Raw genomic sequence first — 19589 nt, forward strand, 5'->3', positions numbered from 1 at the left:
CCTGACAGCAGAGACTTTTTGTCTTTTTGGTTCACTGATGTACCTTAAACCCATGGATCAGGGCTGGCTCTTAATAGGTATTTGATCAATATTTGTTAAATGAAGAAATGGATGATGTAAACCATTTGAGAGAGAGAAAACCTTTGTGGCTAGAAGTCTTCAAAAAGTGAAGAAAAATGTTGCCTTCTCCAATAGAATGGCACAACTAGGTGACTCTCTCTCTCTCTTTTTAAATAAATACCTCTATGGTGTAGATGTCTTATACCTCCCAAGGGCAAAGGAAAATGGTTGCTGAGGACAAAAGTTCTTGCCTCTGTTCCCAGAGCTTAAAGGGACATTAGGTGGAATTATCCGACCTAATCTGTGTGCCCTCTCACATTAGGGCACATGTTGGAAAGTGCTATCTCTTGTTATGAGATCCTGGTTTTTCTCCTGTCTACTGCAATTATTGCCACAACCCAGGGGTGTTTTCCTGTAGCCCTTTGTAGCCCAGTTAAGCCCTCCCACTCGCTCTGTGATTACCAAGGAAATAGATTCGGAGAACTTATTTTGAGCAGAAACCAGTTCTCACTTTATTAGAAAGATCAGGCTGTCATGACCACAATTCAGCAGAATGCTATATAAACTATAAGGGTTTTGAAGAAAAAAGTCAGAGCAGTTACACAGTAAGTTTGAGTTTGCCTATAGACTAGAGCTTTTGTGTAAATGTATTCCAAAGCATCCTCCCCTGTATATGGAAGATCTGCTGGCTCTAGGGAATCTGGCTGGAATACCAAAGGCTGCTATAAAATGTGTGTTTTGTTGCTTCTTCTGATTATGTCTGGTTACTGCCATATGGTCATTATGAATTCAAATGTATTCTTAGAAAATACCCTTAAGGGTGTGGTAAAGATACACAGGACAGAGAAATAAAGGGAAATGAGACTTTGGCTTTCAACCACAAATTAAACAATCTGGACCTAAACAAAACTTCTGGCCTTACAACTAAATACCTAGTAGTGGAGACAAGAAAACAACAGAGAAGTGTAACATAATCTGTCATTATTACCCCTAGTATCAGCTGTAAGAGGATGCTATAATAAAGTGTCACAGACTGGATGTGCTTGGGCAATAGAAGTCCACTGTACTGCCATCCTGGAGACTAGAAGTCCAAAATGAAGTTGGTAGCAGGATCATGGGCCCTCTAAAACCTATAGAGGAGTCTTGATTCTCCCTATCTTTTGGTAATTTGCCAGAAGTTTTTGGCATCCCTTGGCTTGTAGATATATCACTAAAACTCTCTCTCTGGGCATCTTCTCGTCTTCCCTCTGTGTCTGTGTGTGTGTCCAGATTTCTCCTTAGGAGAATACTGGATTAAGCCCCATCCAGCCTGACCTCATTTTAACTTGATTGCGTCTGCAAAGACCTTATTTCCATATAAGGTCACGTTTTGAGATACTGAGGGTGAGAACTTTGACAGACCATTTTGGGGGAGGAGGAGGATGGGGCATAATTCAACCCATAACCTCCTAACACAATCATATTATTCTTCAAACTTAAGCTTTCTATATACAACATGTTGTTCTTCTTAAGGAACATTCCTTAACATTGCTTAAATTGCCTTTTTAGTTCTTCAGCTGTCAGATGCTTTTCCCTGGCAGGCTGATGTAATTAGGAAACGAATAACTGAATCAATAAGGAAAAAGGCGTGCTCTTTCATATTTTCCAGCTGTGCTGATGATTCATTTCAGTTGCTGTGTGTGTTGCTACTGAATATGTGCTTGTTAAGAGAGATGAGACAATGTCATATAGTGAAAGAAGGGAGAGAAGACGATCTGGTTTGTTCTTTGGTAAAAGTCTGGAATGACATTGTTGCAGGAAGGGGACATCATAAGGCGAGATATGGAGAACACAGTCTCATATGTAACTCTATAAATAAGAATGTTTTAAATATATTTGCTGTTTGGAAAATACATTTTATTTTAATGTTGCATGAAACACTTTGGGTTGAAGCCATGCAGAACTATATAAACACTAATACGTTGCCTGTCCTAGGAAGGATTCACCACTATTTGTGATAATCTCTCTGAAATACCACTTTATGGAAAATCCCATATTGCTCACTCTAATTCCAGTTCCCTAGTGGAAAGATTGCAATTTTAATCCTTGGCCTTTTCAAAAATAGACAAATATATATATATTATAGATAGAAAATTACTAGAAAAATAAAATAGAAGAAAGCATAAGTTTATTTTACTATTGAAATATAACATATATCTATTTTAAAGAAATTTTAAAATGATGGGAAACTTTAAAATGTATGTAAATTACCCATCATTCCACAATTCAGAGATAACCACTGCTAATATTTTAGCATATTCTCTTCAAATATATTTCAAAGTATGCAATATTTTAAATATAATAGCATCAATATATGCATGTTTTATAACATTTTAAATAACATATTATGAGCATTTTTATATTACTAAAAACTCTTTTAGCACCGTCTATTGAATGATTGCCTATGTACTTTGTCTCTCAGTGTTAGAGCTTTTATTCTTTAAATTACTAAAGTAATAGATGTTTGAAATAATTTTTTAAAATCCCAGTAACCAAAAGAAGACAATGTCAATTGCTCACAATCTTACCATTGCAGAGATAATTAGTATTAATATTATGACATATAATTCATAGCAGTGTAATTGTCTGAATTTCTGTCTTCCACTGTCCATAATATTTTTAACCTTTGGAGTCCCAGAATTTAGTTCAGTGCTTAAAGCATAGCAATTGTTTGAAACACTTTTAGTGAATGAATGAGTGAATGAATGAATTGGAGAGGCTGCAAAGATCCAGCATGTGGGAGAATAAAATTCGTTTCAGACTCAGCAACTTACTGTAGATTGCAAGACAAGGTAGATAACCCAAGGCACTTAATGAATAGGAGCCTACTGTTTCTGTTCATTCAAATCAGCCTTGAGACAGAGAATTCAATTTAATTTTTCTCCCATCAATCAAAATGAAGAGCTGAAAAAGCAAAACCAGAGACGGGAAGCAGTAAGTGGAACAGGCTTAGATGAGGAGATCGGCAGCTGAGCTCTTGTTCTTTCTGTTGGGAAGAGCATGGGATAAGAGGAGTCATGCTTCTCCCAAGGGTATGCCTGAGCAGGAGCTGTGGGGGGGTTGCATTCTGCCACGTGCAGGGTCCCCGGTGATGGAATGGCTGATGATTTTCTGGGGGATTAAGACTCGAGTGGCATCAGTGTGACCTTCAAGGTTTTTCCCTGACTTGTCACTAGATTTTGCAGCTCTGAAGACACAATAATGCTGGGTTTTATTTGAAAGAATTTGGGGTTCTATTTTCTCTGTTTGGACTCTGTTTTGACAGAGAGTCTGATTGATATCTTTGGACAGAAGGCACCAACTGAAGTCTCTTCTAATTTTAATTGAGAAACACCTGTCTTAAGTTTGGGCAATGCCATGAGAAAGAGGGTGATCCCATTTCTTAAAACCCTGCATGGAATACTCGGTCCTTGCAATAAATTACGTAGGTGTATTATTCCCAATGGGATGGTGGGGTCCTCAAAAACCCTCTCCTTCCACCCAAACACTTCTCCAATGTACGGATTAGATCTGATTAGATATGATACATGAGTGGCTGAAGAATTATGGATGGAGGTTTGTAACATGGTACAATAGGTTGTGATCAAAACAATCCCCAAGAAAAAGAGACACAAAAAGGCAAAATGGTTGTCAGAGGAGGCCTTACAAGTAGCTGAGAAAAGAAGAAAGGCAAAAGTCATAGGAGAAAAGGAAAAATATACCCATTTGAATGCAGAGTTCCGAAGAATAAAAAGGAAAGCCTTCCTAAGTCAACAATGCAAAGAAAAGGAGGAAAACAATAGAATGGGAAAGACTAGAGATCTCTTCAAGAAAATTAGAGATACCACAGGAACATTTCATGCAAAGATGAGCACAATAAAGGACAGAAATGGTATGGACCTAACAGAAGCAGAAGATATTAAGAAGAGGTGGCAAGAATACACGGAAGAACTATACAAAAAATGATCTTCATGACCCAGACAACCATGATGGTGTGATCACTCACCTAGAGCCAGACATCTTGGAATGTGAAGTCAAGTGGGCCTTAGGAAACATCACTATGAACAAAGCTAGTGGAGGTGATGGAATTGCAGTTGAGTTATTTCAAATCCTAAAAGATGATGCTGTGCAAGTGCTGCACTCAGTATGCTAGCAAATTAGGACAATTTAGCAGTGGTCACAAGACTAGAAAAAGTCAGTTTTCATTTCCAAAGAAAGGCAATGCCAAAGAATGTTCAAACTACCACACAATTGCACTCATTTCACATGCTAGCAAAATAATGCTCAAAATTCTCCAAGCTAGGCTTCAACAGTACATCAACCAAGAACTCCCAGATGTTCAAGGTGGATTTAGAAAAGGCAGAGGAACAAGAGATCAAATTGCCAATGTCTGTTGGATCATAGAAAAAGCAAGAGAATGCCAGAAAAACATCTACTTCTTCTTCATTGACTAAAATAGTCTTTGACTGTGTGGATCACAACAAACTGGAAAATTCTTAAAGAGACAGGAATACCAGACTACCTTACCTGCCACCTGAGAAACCTGTATGCAGGTCAAGAAGCAGTAGTTAGAAACAGACATGGAACAATGGACTGGTTCCAAATTGGGAAAAGAGTATGTGAAGGCTGTATGTTGTCACTCTGCTTATTTAACTTATAGACAAAGTGCATCATGTGAAATGCAAGATTGGATGAATCACAAGCTGGAATCAAGATTGCTGGGAGAAATATCAATAACCTCAGATAGGCAGATGATACCACTTTTATGGCAGAAAGCAAAGAGGAACTAAAGAGTCTCTTCATCAAGGTAAGAGAGGAGAGTGAAAGGTTGGCTTAAAGCTCAACATTCAAAAACTAAGATCATGACATCCAGTCTCATCACTTCATGACAAATAGATGGGGAAACAAGAGCCTTTATATTTTGGGGCTCCAAAATCACTGCAGATGTTGACAGCAGCCATGAAATTAAAACACACTTTCTCCTTGGAAGAAAAGCTATAACAAACCTAGCTGCTGCTGCTGCTGCTAAGTCACTTTAGTTGTGTCCGACTCTGTGCGACCCCATAGATGGCAGCCCACTAGGCTCCCCCATCCTTGGGATCCTCCAGGCAAGAACACTGGAGTGGGTTGCCATTTCCTTCTCCAATCCAGAAGTTCATACAAAAGCTAATTCTGTATGCATTGTGAGATTATGGGCTCACAATTTACAGGTGGAAACGTTACCAGATGTGGTACACTGGAGAGCACTGTGGGTCAGCAGCTACCTGGGATTACATGTATGGCCTTCACCTGACCCTATTCCCGTAAACCTGAAGGCCACCTACTTCTGCCTTACTCAGTTTCCCCACTTGTAGATGTTTGTGGAAAAGTGTAAACATGATGGAATTCTCAGTATAGATTAGACATTGTGATTCCATGGAAGGAGATATGAACTAGGGCCTCCAAAAACCTAAATCCTATTAATAGTTCACTTGACCAAAATGTCATTTCTCTAGGACTGTCTCATTAACTGTGAAACAGGTTTGTGTGTTCTTTGGTTATATACCAGGCATTGTGTAACCACAAAGGTGAATAAGGCATGATCACTGCCCCTTTATTGACTCTTCCTCTAGGGAGGGGAGAGCTAACCAGTAATGAACAAGTGTGAACAGCTTCTTGGAGGCAGTTAGTATGTACCCTGGTGACACTGGGAGGAAGTGGTTAACTGTGCCTGAGTGGATCAGAGAATGTTTGAGAGCAGGGTTTTCCACTAGTAAGAATTGTCTTGCTTTCCCTTCCATGTCCTTGTAAGGCTAAAAGGCATGTGAAAGAGCAACACTGTCAGACATTAATAATAATAATATATAAGTGATGATAAACATCATTATTATTCCATTATCAGTCACATTCAGATATTATGCTTTTAGGTATTCAATTAAAAATAAACTCCATGCTCCTGGTGAGTCTCTTACAGGGATGTTGAGTTTTCCCTTTTGTGTTATAAAGGATCAGACTCTGGATTCATAAAATAAGGGAATGTGCAATCTGAGTCATTTGGCCTTGCAGAGGTGTTTTTTCTTTCTTTTAAATTCCAAAGTCCTGGGGGTCTTCTGTTGTTGCTGTTGTTTTTTCTCATTCCATGAGTTGATACCTGTCTTCACCTACCTGTTTTAATTACTGATTTAGGCGATACATATTTAGTGGACACTTTGTATGTATTCAAGAAGTATAAATACAATTAAATAATACAACCAAATCTGAAAGACATGCTATATTTTACCCATGATAAGTGCTCAGTGGAAACAAATGATGAGTGCAGTGAATGGAAAGGGAAGAATAGTGAGTGGGCTAAAGATCAGAAAAAGCTATGGGGAAGAAGCCACACTTACACTGGCCCTGTGTGTACTCTGGGGCACAAGAGTGGTCTTATCCTTGCCATCTTACAAAGACATGAGAGTGTGAATGAGCCTGTTATCTTGAGTGGGATTGAAAGGTCATTTCATTTAGGAAAGATTGATAAAGTAAGAGATAAAGCTGAGAGTACAATATTTTGCATGTAATATTGGCTCAGGTATCAGCTGATGAGCTTTTTTACCCATGTGTCTTATTTTTCCTATGAGCACAGAATCTACCTCTTTCTTATCTTCTTATCCATCAGAGTGCCTTTCATGTAAGAGCTGTTCAGTAAATATTTTTAAAATTAGTGTTGCTGAGTTATTTTAGATATAGCTAAAGACTTCATGGAATTTGAAGAAAATAGAAAGATATAATTTTATTAAAGGTTTTACCTCTAAAAGTGGGACATGGGTGGCATCAGAAATAGTTTACACTCAAAAGCCTCAGTTGATTGGGTATATATTGAGCTAGAAGACCCCATGATAAGCATAGCACAGTCATGTTCATAATATTTTTATCTAGATAGGATGGATGTCTGCTTGAGTGTGTTAGGCACTCTGGTGGGTTGGAATGTTCATCTCCAGAAGGATGCCACGTATGTTTCTGTTAAACAGCGTCCCTTGATACTTATGCTCTGCTCACTTCCTTGTTTTGCAGCTCTACAGCTCCATGGACTTTGGAAGACGGTGGCAACTCATGCATGAACGCATCACACCCAACAGGTTTTACTGGTAAGGCCCATCCACAGTCTCACCACTCTCTTGGATAGGAATCAGGCAACATGGCACTCTGGCAATTTCTGGACACCTTCAGCACGTCAGGTCATTGTGTGTCCTAGCCCTTTGCTACTCAGTTTAGTTCATGGACTGGTAGCATTAGCATCACTTGGGAAGTTTTAGAAATACAGAATCTCAGGGCCCATTGAAACTTATTAAGCAGAACTCTGCATATATTAAGCAGAACTCTGGTGATTTTATGTGCACATTGAAGTGAGAAGCCCTGGGCTAGAGAGCTTCATGGGAAGGTCATGACTGGGTGCTCTTAGCTATGTATTAATCTCCCCTCTTTTAGTAAAAAGTAGATATTTTATGAACCTATTCTAAAAAGGAAGCATTTCCTAAAATGTGCTATGAAGAACACTAGTTTCACTCAGTGCTTCTCCTTCCAAAGGCGTTTCTACGGTCACATAATTTTAGGCAACAGTTATCCAACTCTGCCCTTGTGGAGACTCAGGATTCACATTAGGATATTAGAGCCTCTGAGAAATGCAGGGTAAAGGAAGCTGCCCAACATGAAGTCACTGATTCCCAAACTCACTTTACTCTAGAATCCCTTTCTCATGTCATACCTGATCATCTTTTAGAACAACTTCTGTGGAGCACATTTTGACTAGTTTTTCAAGGAGTGACTATGTTTCAGCTGGAAAATTAGCCCTTTCTTCTATTCAGAAAGTGTTATTAACTGGTATTTTTTATACATGAATTCTATTGTTAATTTAGTTGTAGCAGAGTAAACTTGGTTTGGTATAATGTTTACTTTTTACTCTTCCTAGCTATATGAAATGCTTCTAACATGTATCATGCTTTCATTTCTGCAGAAGCAAAGGCCAAATATATCTAGGAATGTATGTAGGAAGCATATACCAAAGTGTATAGTATGCTTAATTATGTGCTTAATTAGAAACAGAAACAAAATTAACAGTACTTAAAAGTAATACCTATTCCATGTCTCATATTAAATACCTTAGTTCAGCTCTCTTAAAGAGTCATGAGATGACCCTTCATGGCTTCCACAAGGTGGGGGTGGTGTGGGGAGGCACTGGGGGGAGGTACATATATGCTTCTTTGAATATATATATACAACCATGCCAGCATCTTTGGAAGCAACATTTCACCCTATCCCCTCTGCACCTACAGAACTATGTTCAGAATTAAAATGATGATTGCTGAAGCACACTGTGAAAATCAACTATGTCTTAATATATACAAAGTACTCAGAGGAAAAAGGGAACTGGTAGTACTGCTTTTACCTCAATGCCTGGACTATTCCCGGTCATTTTTCCCTTTGCAGACCAATTATTATTTGTTCTATAACTACTATTTCAATTATTATTTAGTCTGTATTTAGAATTATATTAAGATTTTTTCAATAGACTGAGACAGGAAAAGGAAATATTTGTTTTTCTGATGTGCTAGTTATATAATTGCTGCCTTTGGCTCAGGTAAGATGGACCAGTTTCTCAGTGTTCCATCACTCAAAAAGAAAGTGAAAAGTGAAAGTGAAAGTTGCTCAGTCATGTCCGACTCTTTGCAACCCCATAGAACAGTGCATGGAATTCTCTAGTCCAGAATACTGTAGTGGGTAGCTGTTTCCTTCTTCCCAACCCAGGGATCGAACCTAGGTCTCCCACACTGCAGGGGGATTCTTTACAAGCTGAGCCACCAGGGAAGCCCAACCATCACTCAAAAGTCCCTAAAAATAAATAAATAAATAAATAAAAATAAAAGCAAAGCCCTCTGCTATTTCTGGAACAAATTCTTGAGATGGTAAGGCAGTTAGCTGACTAGGAAGTCAAGTTGATGCAGAAGGGAAGTACAGCAGACTGGATAAGCCTTGTCATCACTCCTGAAGGAAATTAAGTGGATGGAGGGTAGCATTTTCCTATTTGCCGAGGGCAAGAAGGGAATGTTCCAGCTTCTGTCTGCCTTCTCCCTTCCTTTATAGAGCAAAAAGAGTAAATCCCCAGGTCCTGATGATTATGTTTCATTTCTTTTCCACCCTGTGCTTCTTTCATATATGCCCCCATGGGGAAACATAAAAGTTAGTGCCTGCGCTGGCTATCCAAGTAGTAGCTGAAAATTCCATTTTTGTAATTATCACTTCTCTGTTTCTGATATATAATTGCCACGATTATTCTTTTAGGTGTCACTGGAATTGTAGAGAAAGAACTCATTTTACATAGACCTTTTTTTCCCCCATGGATAGAATCATGATTGGGAAAGCTCTTATGCCGAAAAGACTTGGCTTGTATGGGTTAGGAGTGGAAATATCAACTCGATACCTCCTTGAGGAAAGACAAAGTGTGCATTTGTCAGGGTCTAGAACACAGCTTTGGTTAAGACAGAGCCTCCCGGGGCTCTGGTCTCTGCATCCATATAAATGGGAACAGTATTCTTCCTGTCAACTTCACATAGTTATTGAAAGGACAAGATATCATCCTTTCAGAATTGGACGCTTGGCAATTTTATTTCTCTGTTGCAGATTTATAATTTGTAAGTTATGTCTTTAAGTACTATATTTATTAGTAGTTCTGAATTTATTCAGTTGCTTAGTCATGTCTGACCCTTTGCGACCCCATGGACTGCAGCCCACTAGGCTTCTCTCCTGTCCTTCACCATTTTCCAGAGCTTGTTCAAACTCGTGTCCATTGAGTCAGTGATGCCATCGAACCATCTCGCCCTCTGTCGTCCCCTTCTCCTCCTGCCTTCTATCTTTCCCAGCATCATGTTCTGAAGACCATAACATGTAATTGATTTGTCATTTTTTCTGGGATCCAGAAAATCCTATGCCCGGTGAGACTTTTCCTGTGTACATCTACTGACAATTGAATGGGTCCAAGAAGCCACATCTCAAGCTAACTTTATTGTCCTCACTCTTTCTTGAGTCTTGATTTTTCTGATGTCATAAAAACAAGACAAATCAACAGCCAAAAGCCTTAAAACTGCTTCTTTTTTGAGGGATGATGCAGAGTGAAATGGTATTGGGGCTGATAGGGCCACATGGAGGGAAGGGCAGTCATGCCAAAAACAAGAAATTGAAGTAAAAGACTTATCTTGCAGTAAGTAGACAAATAGAGTAAACATGCAACCCAGACAGAATATTGCCCAAATAATGTTGTCTATAATTTAGAGATTTTCAAATTTCTAAGGATAGATCCTTAATGAATGCTAGGTTTCTTCTACCATACTGCCTTCAGTTGGTGGAAAGTAGCAACCTAGAGGGGACCTGTAGGGAAGAACACTGTGATATAGACATGATTTCTGCCAAGGGTGCAGAAGAATCAACCATCTACGATGATGATCAGTGTAATGGCTGTGAAAATGCATCAAGAACTGTAAGGGGTATCATCATTATTCATTTCCTCCTTTGTGCCCTACAGTGCCTATGAGTTAGACAGGGCATGGGCCATAATTTTCCCATGGGCCATAATATTAGCATTAATAATAAAAGATTCATTAGAGGTAAAATTTTCTTTATGAATTCCAGATGTTCTAATGCCATCAAGAGAGGTCCCCTAGAAATCTTGCACTATGGAGTGACTCCACCATCATGCTCTGAGCATCAGTCTGACATGCAAACTCTTTTATGTGTGACCCTTTCACTCATTTGATATGTGGTTAACAGGCAGATTACTAGCCCTGTCTTATGCCCCTATTCATTACCCCAGTTGCTTTAGCAATTTTAGTTTGCAGGGAGAACACACACACACACAGAAGTCACTCAGTCGTGTCCAACTCTTTGCCACCCCATGGATTGTAGCCCACCAAGCTCCTCGGTCCATGGGATTTTCCAGGCATGAATACTGGAGTGGGTTGCAACATAGGAGTAGCTAAAAATCCTACTGTAATCTTTCTCTAGTCTCTGCTTGGGCGGGGGTATCACAGGGAAAAGTGGTTTTTGGTTTAGTAGCCTACTGAGCTGCAAATGACTAGTACCTCCACTCTTCCACTGGGAGGTATTTAACAGGCAGGCACATTCTGCAGTGGGAAGATTGTTTTCATTGCACATCCAATTTGAATACTTGTTATGGTTCACAGCTTTACCTCGGTGGCCCCTCAGTCTCCCTAGGTGTTCACCCTCCTCTGGCTTCTTTTTCAATGAGGGGACAGGCATGCTAGGCCTTGCTGAGTTCTCTGTGTAACTGGGCTGGCCTCTAAGTGCCTCTGATCCCTGATAGCATTTGTTGGTGTAGTATCATGAACAAGAGAAAGAATGTCTCCTGTGTCTCTTTCTTACTGACTTCCCCTTAATTGTTCTCTCTCCTGAAAGACCAAGGTCTCTGTTTTTCCTTGATGTCACTGCAGGAAAATGTTCTGATAAAGTAATACACTCAAAGCTGCCAGGAACTTAAATTCTTACCCTTTTTCTGGGGACTTTGGGCTGTAAAATGGACTGGTCTTTAGAGTAGAAGAAAAAGGAAAGCCCTATAAGAAGTCAACAGGTGTGGAACAAGCTCTAGATCAGCCCACTTCAGGGCACTCAAGGAGAGAGGGTTCCTAATGGGTGGCTCTTTGAAGCTGTAACAATGCCTGGCTGCAGGCTGAGAATGGCTGGCATGCAGGGACAGTCAGGATGGGCTTCACACCTCTACTGTCCTTTGATTTAATTTGGCTTACTCTTTGTAGATTTCTAATGATGGTTGTGCCAGCAGCTTCTATTTTCTTCTTTCAGAAAGGTCATTAGGGAGGGTAGGAAAAATGTTAAAACAAAACATGTCTCGTCTGGTATGTAGAGCTAGAATGTCCTAGGAATATACCTTTTAAAGAAGAAAGGAAGGGTGTGGACTAAAAACTCCTTTCATCACAATATTTCCTTTCCAATCTTCCATTGTTCTTGTTTTTTCCAGTTTCTTTGTATGCATATGCTCATTTATACATAGCCCAAAGATTTTGCACATGAATTTGTATAATCTGCCTTCTCCCCTTTTAATGTTCTATTATAATAGTTTTATGATATTATAAAATCTTTACAATCATTTTAATTGTCTATGCAACACTTCATTATTTAAAGAGACATACTTTATTACTCTGTTTTTATTGAACATTGGAAATTTTCATATTTTTCATTGTCATAAATAATAGTTTAATATTTTATGCATATTCCCTTAATATCTAGGATTTTTTCCTTGGACAAGTGTCCTTGGTAGCCCCAATAAAAACTTGTGTTTTGTCTCAGTCTCAACAGAGTGTCACATTTAAATGGAATGACCAAAATTCAACACTGAAGCATTTTAGGGAAATAAAGTTTTTATTGAACGTTTTCTTAAAAGAGTTGCAAACAAGCATCACATCACACAGCACACAGTGAGTCTTTCTAAAACTTACTTTGTCCATATCTAACAGTCCAAGGTCCTGATCATCATGGTAGTTACTGTCTCTTCTTTTCCTTCTCTTTCCATGGGCTCTAAAACTATTCTCAGTCACAGAGGTTCATTGTCCAGAGCACGGCCCCTTCCAGAGAATACCTTGTATCCCACACACCTTCCTCCCCAGGTATCATCAGGTTTTCTTATATAGAAAAGCTCATCTCACCATCTGTCACTCTTACCCTTCCCTCCAGGAAATCAATCTTTGCTGCACAGCCCTTAGAAAATGTAGGAGGGGGAGCTGGTGATTGTTAGAGTCCAATAACTTTGGTTTAATCACTACTAAAAGAAGAATAATTACATCAAAATACATACATTTTGAGTATCTTTAATACCTTTCTTTAAAAATGTCAATTGTGTGCTGTTTTATGTTCTCACCTAAAACATATGCAAGTATGAGTCTACTTATAATTAATATTGACTGCATTCTTGGGGCAGGCAGCTTCCAGATGGTCCCCAATGCCCTCTGTCTTCTGGGAACCTTCTCATTGAGTTGGAGTTCCTTTTAGTGACTTGCTTCTGGTGACTAGAGTGCGGCACAAGTGAAAAGATGCCACTTCAGAGATTCATCTATAAAAGTTTTTGTCTTAGGGACCTTCATGTGATTGCTTTGTGAGCTGCCCTATGGAGAGACCCGTATGATAAGGAACTGAGGGAGGTTGCAGTCAGTAGTCAGTGAGGAAGTGAGTGGAACGACTGAATCCTGCCAACAATCTTGTGAGTGAGCTGGGAGGCGGGTCCTTCTCCAGTCAGGCCTTCAGGGGAGACTGCAGCTCTGGCCAGCTCATCAAGCCTGCGAGAGACCTTGAGACAGAGGCACCCAGCGGAGTCATGCCCAGATTCCTGACACATAGAACTGTGAAACAATACACACTTGTTTTTAGCTGCTGGGTTTTATAGTGAGATTGTCTGAACTTGTTTCATTCTATTCTATTTTATTCTGTTTTGCATTCTGATGGCATGATTTTGCTTTCTGAGTATACTCTTTGATGCCTGTGTGTGTATGTGTGAGGGTGAGCCCAGTGTGCACATTCGCATTCAGAGAAGTGTTAATCTCACTTACAAACATCCCATTTATCTCAGTCCTAGGCTTACCTGGCTCAGCCTAGTAGTGGCTGTGAGAGTGGAAGACATAGAGCAGAGAAGCAGGAGGTGAAAATGGGACATGATCACCTTGAGATAATGTGGCTAGTGAACCCTCTTACATCTTTACGTCAATTTAAACTCTGAGATCTCACCTGTTCTGGAATGTGTTCTGTGTTTTACTTCAGGGATAATCTCCTAAACTTTGGTTCCTGAGGAACTGCATGGCGAGTCATCCTTTGTCTGTTAATACATTACCCGTGACAGAAGGAGAGTTAAGGGACACGCAGAATGGCCTGAGATTGCTTCCTGGAAAATCAAGGTCTTTTCAAACAAAGTTACCATTATGAGCAGAATTTTTGAAGCTGCCTCTACAATTTTGCAAACACAGTCATTTGCAATCTCGAATAATGGGATTTAGGCATCGACCTGATCGAATCAGATTTAAAGGCCCTTTGCAAACCAGGGTACGAAACAAATAATATTTAATTCAACTTTCCCTTACATTTTATAAATGGTGCAGCAATTTAAAAATGCATTACATTCAGAATAATACATGCAAGGTCAGAAGGGGAGATGTGAAAGCTCAGCTCGCAAGGAGAAATCAGTTTCAACTTCGCTGATGGGGCCACCTGTATGCTGTATGTCTGGTTGCATCTTGGCCTTGGAAGAGCTATCTTAGTGCTGAGAGCAAATGCAGCACTTCAAAGCTATTCATGGTTGTCAGCCAGTGCACGGAGGAAAACAGAAAGCTCACCTCTTCTGGTGAAATCAAGGCCTGTAGGACTCGTAATAATTATCCTAAGCACATATGAGTTCTGTGAAGGAGGGTAAACAAGGAGATGTAGGTGGTTATAGACTTTATAGACTTACGAACTCTTTACTGTGGAAAGAATGTGTCATGTTTGACCCCACCTTGGGAACTCTGAAAAGATTTGTGTGTCAAGCAGAGAAGTCAACCACTGAATTAGGCAATGCAGCCACTTACTTGATCCAGTCTAAGAAAAATTCCAAGATACAAACGGGAAACATAATTTCTTTTTTTCCCAGCTTCTTGGATGATTTCTCTGGAATTAGAGACACATGGCTTCTGAATGCTTCTTCCATCCCATGACTATGTGGAAAACACGAGAAATAGTTCTTCAGCTCAGAGACAGGAGGATCTCACTGATAAAATTTCAGAGGGTATGAAATGTGATTGTTCTCACAATGGGTGAGATTTCAGAGGTTACTATCCTTTGAGGAGAGGCCAGGAGAGACCCACATGGAGTAAAGCACTTAGACTGCTCTAATCTGCCTGAAACTCAAATTGTCCATTTAGAGCTGCTTCTCCGTATATGAAGAAGTGGGGACAGTGGAACCACTGATAGATAGATGAACTCTGTTTAGTGGCCTTGACTAGGGAATCTGAGAATTGGAGGGTTAAGGAGAGGGCTAGAAAGAGAAGAAAGAAAAGGATATTGAGCTGAGCAGCCCAAGGAGAAGGCATCAAACTGAAGGGTTGAAAGTGAAAGTGAAGTCGCTCAGTAGAGTTCAGTCAGTTCAATTGCTCAATCATGTCTGATCTTTGCGACCCCATGAATCGCAGCACGCCAGGCCTCCCTGTCCATCACCATCTCCCGGAGTTCACTCAGACTCACGTCCATCAAGTCAGTGATGCCATCCAGCCATCTCATCCTCGGTCATCCCCTTCTCCTCCTGCCCCCAATCCCTACCAGCATCAAAGTCTTTTCCAATGAGTCAACTCTTCGCATGAGGTAGCCAAACTACTGGAGTTTCAACTTTAGCATAATTCCTTCCAAAGAAATCCTAGGGTTGATCTCCTTCAGAATGGACTGGTTGGATCTCCTTGCAGTCCAAGGGACCCTCAAGAGTCTTCTCCAACACCACAGTTCAAAAGCATCAATTCTTCTGCACTCAGCCTTCTTCACAGTCCAACTGTCACATCCATACATGACTACTGGAAAAACCATAGCCTTGACTAGACGGACCTTAGTCGGCAATGTAATGTCTCTGCTTTTGAATATCCTATCTAGGTTGCTCATAACTTTTCTTCCAAGGAGTAAGCGTCTTTTAATTTCATGGCTGCAGTCACCATCTGCAGTGATTTTGGAACCAAAAAAATGAAGTCTGACACTGTTTCTACTGTTTCCCCATCTATTTCCTATGAAGTTATGGGACCGGATGCCATGATCTTCATTTTCTGAATGTTGAGCTTTAGGCCAACTTTTTCACTCTCCTCTTTCACTTTCATCAAGAGGCTTTTTAGTTCCTCTTCGCTTTCTGCCATAAGGGTGATGTCATTTGCATATCTGAGGTTATTGATATTTCTCCCGGCAATCTTGATTCCAGATTGTGTTTCTTCCAGTCCAGCGTTTCTCATGATGTACTCTGCATAGAAGTTACATAAGCAGGGTGACAATATACAGCCTTGACGTATTCCTTTTCCTATTTGGAATCAGTCTGTCGTTCCATGTCCAGTTCTAACTGTTGCTTGCTGACCTGCATACAGATTTCTCAAGAGGCAGGTCAGGTGGTCTGGTATTCCCATTTCTCTCAGAATTTTCCACAGTGTATTGTGATCCACACAGTCAAAGGCTTTGGCATAGTCAATAAAGCAGAAATAGATGTTTTTCTGGAACTCTCTTGCTTTTTCCATGATCCAGTGGATGTTGGCAATTTGATCTCTGGTTCCTCTGCCTTTTCTAAATCCAGCTTGAACATCAGGAAGTTCACGGTTCACGTATTCCTGAAGCCTGGCTTGGAGAATTTTGAGCATTACTTTACTAGCATGTGAGATGAGTGCAATTGTGTGGTAGTTTGAGCATTCTTTGGCATTGCCTTTCTTTGGGATTGGAATGAAAACTGACCTTTTCCAGTCCTGTGGCCACTGCTGAGCTTTCCAAATTTGCTGGCATATTGAGTGCAGCACTTTCACAGCATCATCTTTCAGGATTTGAAACAGCTCAATTGGAATTCCATCACCTCCAGTAGCTTTGTTCATAGTGATGCTTTCTAAGGCCCACTTGACTTCACATTCCAGGATGTCTGGCTCTGGATGAGTGATCACACCATCATGATTATCTGGGTCATGAATATCTTTTTTGTACAGTTCTTCTGTGTATTCTTGCCACCTCTTCTTAATATCTTCTGCTTCTGTTAGGTCCATACCATTTCTGTCCTTTATCGAGCCCATCTTTGCATGAAATGTTCCCTTGGTATCTCTAATTTTCTTGAAGAGATCTCTAGTCTTTCTCATTCTGTTGTTTCCCTCTATTTCTTTGCATTGATCACTGAAGAAGGCTTTCATATCTCTTCTTACTATTCTTTGGAACTCTGCATTCAGATGCTTATATCTTTTCCTTTCTCCTTTGCTTTTTGCTTATCTTCTTTTCAGAGCTATTTGTAAGCCCTCCCCAGACAGCCATTTTGCTTTTTTGCATTTCTTTTCCATGGGGATGGCCTTGATCCCTGTCTCCTGTACAATGTCACGAATCTCATTCCATAGTTCATCAGGTACTCTATCTATCAGATCAGTCACGTCCAACTCTTTGTGACCCTGTGGATGGTAGCCCACCAGACTCCTCTGTCCATGGGATTCTCCAGGCAAGAATACTGGAGTGGGTTGCCATTTCCTTCTCCAGGGCATCTTCCCAACCCAGGAATCAAACCCGGGTCTCCTGCACTGCTGCAGACGCTTTATCCTCTGAGCCACCAGGGAAGCCCCAACTGAAGGGTTGGAGGTTGTTTAATATGCAGGTTGGAGACAATGTTACAGGCAGGAGGAATCACCCTTTTCCTCACTGAGGAAATCTGAGCTTGCTCTGTTTCTGATTGGGTTAAGAGTGTGTATTAACCTGAGGCTACCATAGCAAACTGCCATAGAACTGGGTGGCTTCAACAGTAGACGTATATTTTCTCCTACTTCTGGGGGCTGGGAGGAGATCAGAGTGCCATCATGGTTCTGGAGAGAGCCCTCTTTCTGGCTTGTAGCCTTCTACTTTCTTGCTGTGTCCTCCCATGCTGTTGCCTTTTATAAGGACACTAATGCCATGATGAGGACTCTACCCTCATGACTTCATCTAACCCTAATTACCTCCCAAAGGTCTTCTCTTCAGGTAGCAATGCCTAGCATTGCCTTAGGATCTGCCTGCAATGAAGGAGACCCGGGTTCAATCCCTGAGTCAGGAAGATACCCTGGAGAAGGGAATGGCACCCACTCCAATATTCTTGCCTGGACAATCCCATGGACAGAGGAGCCTGACGGGCTATAGTTCATGGGGTCACAAAGAGTCGGACAAGACAGAGCAACTTACACTTTCACTTTTACTTTAGAGGTTAAAGCTTCAACATGTGAATGAGGATGAGTTGGGGGTGGGGAGCACAGTTCAGTTTACAGGTTGATAAAGCAGGGAAGACGTTGAGAAGAAATGCAAAATTTCCAGAGAACTTCTCACCAAGAAGAATCCTGGAGCAGAAGTGCCTCAGGCTTGTAGGAATAGATGGGAAGGCAATACCGAAAATATAAAAACAATTTTTAAAAGATACAAACACAATGTACTACTTTTTTCCTGATTGTAGCATCAACACAATCTTATTGTAGACATTCAAGAAAATGCGGGAAAATAAAAAGAAAATAATTACTTCTAATTTCACTGCCTAGAAGACATCACTTAAAAAAAACACGTACTTTTTCATAGACTTTTCCCTGTAATGTAGTATAATTTTCAATATACTTGTTTGTTTGACAATTGAAATCATGCTGTTTATGAAATTTTATATCTTATTAAAACATACTAGGACATTTTCCTGTACCATTCTGTACTCTCTCTAAACATAATTTAAAATTTCTATTACTTGAGTTGTATTTTAACTGGTGGCTATATAGTAATTTAATCACTCTACTATTATTTTACATTGTTCTTGCTTCTAAACATTTACTATTAAGGAAGTTACTGGAATGTTATTTTGAAAGCCTTTAAGTCATTTTCTTTCCAAGGTTGGTTTATTCTAATTTTTAAGGATAGACTACCAAAACAATATATATAAATATTAGACTGCCAAATTGTTCTCTGGAAAGTATATACCAATTTCTACTCAAACTAGTGAAATGCCATTTCAACACCTCATAAAAATTTAATTTAAAAAAGTAATCTAATTTAATATGCAAAAATGGATTTCCCTTGTTTTAATTTGCATTTCTTATCAGACTGGTGAGCTTAGACAAGTTTTCATGTATTTATTAGCCATTGTATTTCTTTTATGTGACCATCTGTTTTTGCTTCTTCTTTATTATAAGTTTTTTAGTCTCTCATTTTGTTTCAATGTTGTCTCCAGTTTGTTCTTTGTATTTTAATTGGCTTATGATATCAAACATACTTTTAAAAAATTTCTCAAATCTTTTTATTTTTTCTGTTATATCTTCTATTACTTTATGTTTAGATTGCACCCTCAACTGTGATCACGCAAATATTAGCTGGAGTTTTCTGATTTGCTGTGCTCCTTTATTAAACAGTATATATAATACATATATATTACATATTCAGTTCAGTTCAGTCACTCAGTCGTGTCCGACTCTTTGCGACCCCATGAATCACAGCACGCCAGGCCTCCCTGTCCATCACCATCTCCCGGAGTTCACTCAGACTCAAGTCCATCAAGTCTGTGATGCCATCCAGCCATCTTGTCCTCAGTCGTTCCCTTCTCCTCCTGCCCCCAATCCCTACCAGCATCAAAGTCTTTTCCAATGAGTCAACTCTTCGCATGAGGTGGCCAAAGTACTGGAGTTTCAGCTTTAGCATCATTCTTTCCAAAGAAATCCCAGGACTGATCTCCTTCAGAATGGACTGGTTGGATCTCCTTGCAATCCAAGGGACTCTCAAGAGTCTTCTCCAACACCACAGTTCAA

The 19589-nt window shown here is 40.0% G+C and overlaps 1 protein-coding gene across 1 annotated transcript in view; it reads left to right on the plus strand.

Moving 5' to 3' along the window:
* SORCS3 (sortilin related VPS10 domain containing receptor 3) overlaps positions 1 to 19589 on the plus strand; it is a 635061-nt gene that overhangs the window by 390155 nt on the left and 225317 nt on the right. Inside the window, exon 5 of the mRNA XM_068961512.1 lies at positions 7111 to 7184. Within this exon, the coding sequence (XP_068817613.1) occupies positions 7111 to 7184 (74 nt within the window). The remainder of the gene's footprint in view (positions 1 to 7110; positions 7185 to 19589) is intronic.

This window comes from Capricornis sumatraensis, chromosome 23, assembly GCF_032405125.1.
Source record: "Capricornis sumatraensis isolate serow.1 chromosome 23, serow.2, whole genome shotgun sequence".
Taxonomy (NCBI): domain Eukaryota; kingdom Metazoa; phylum Chordata; class Mammalia; order Artiodactyla; family Bovidae; genus Capricornis; species Capricornis sumatraensis.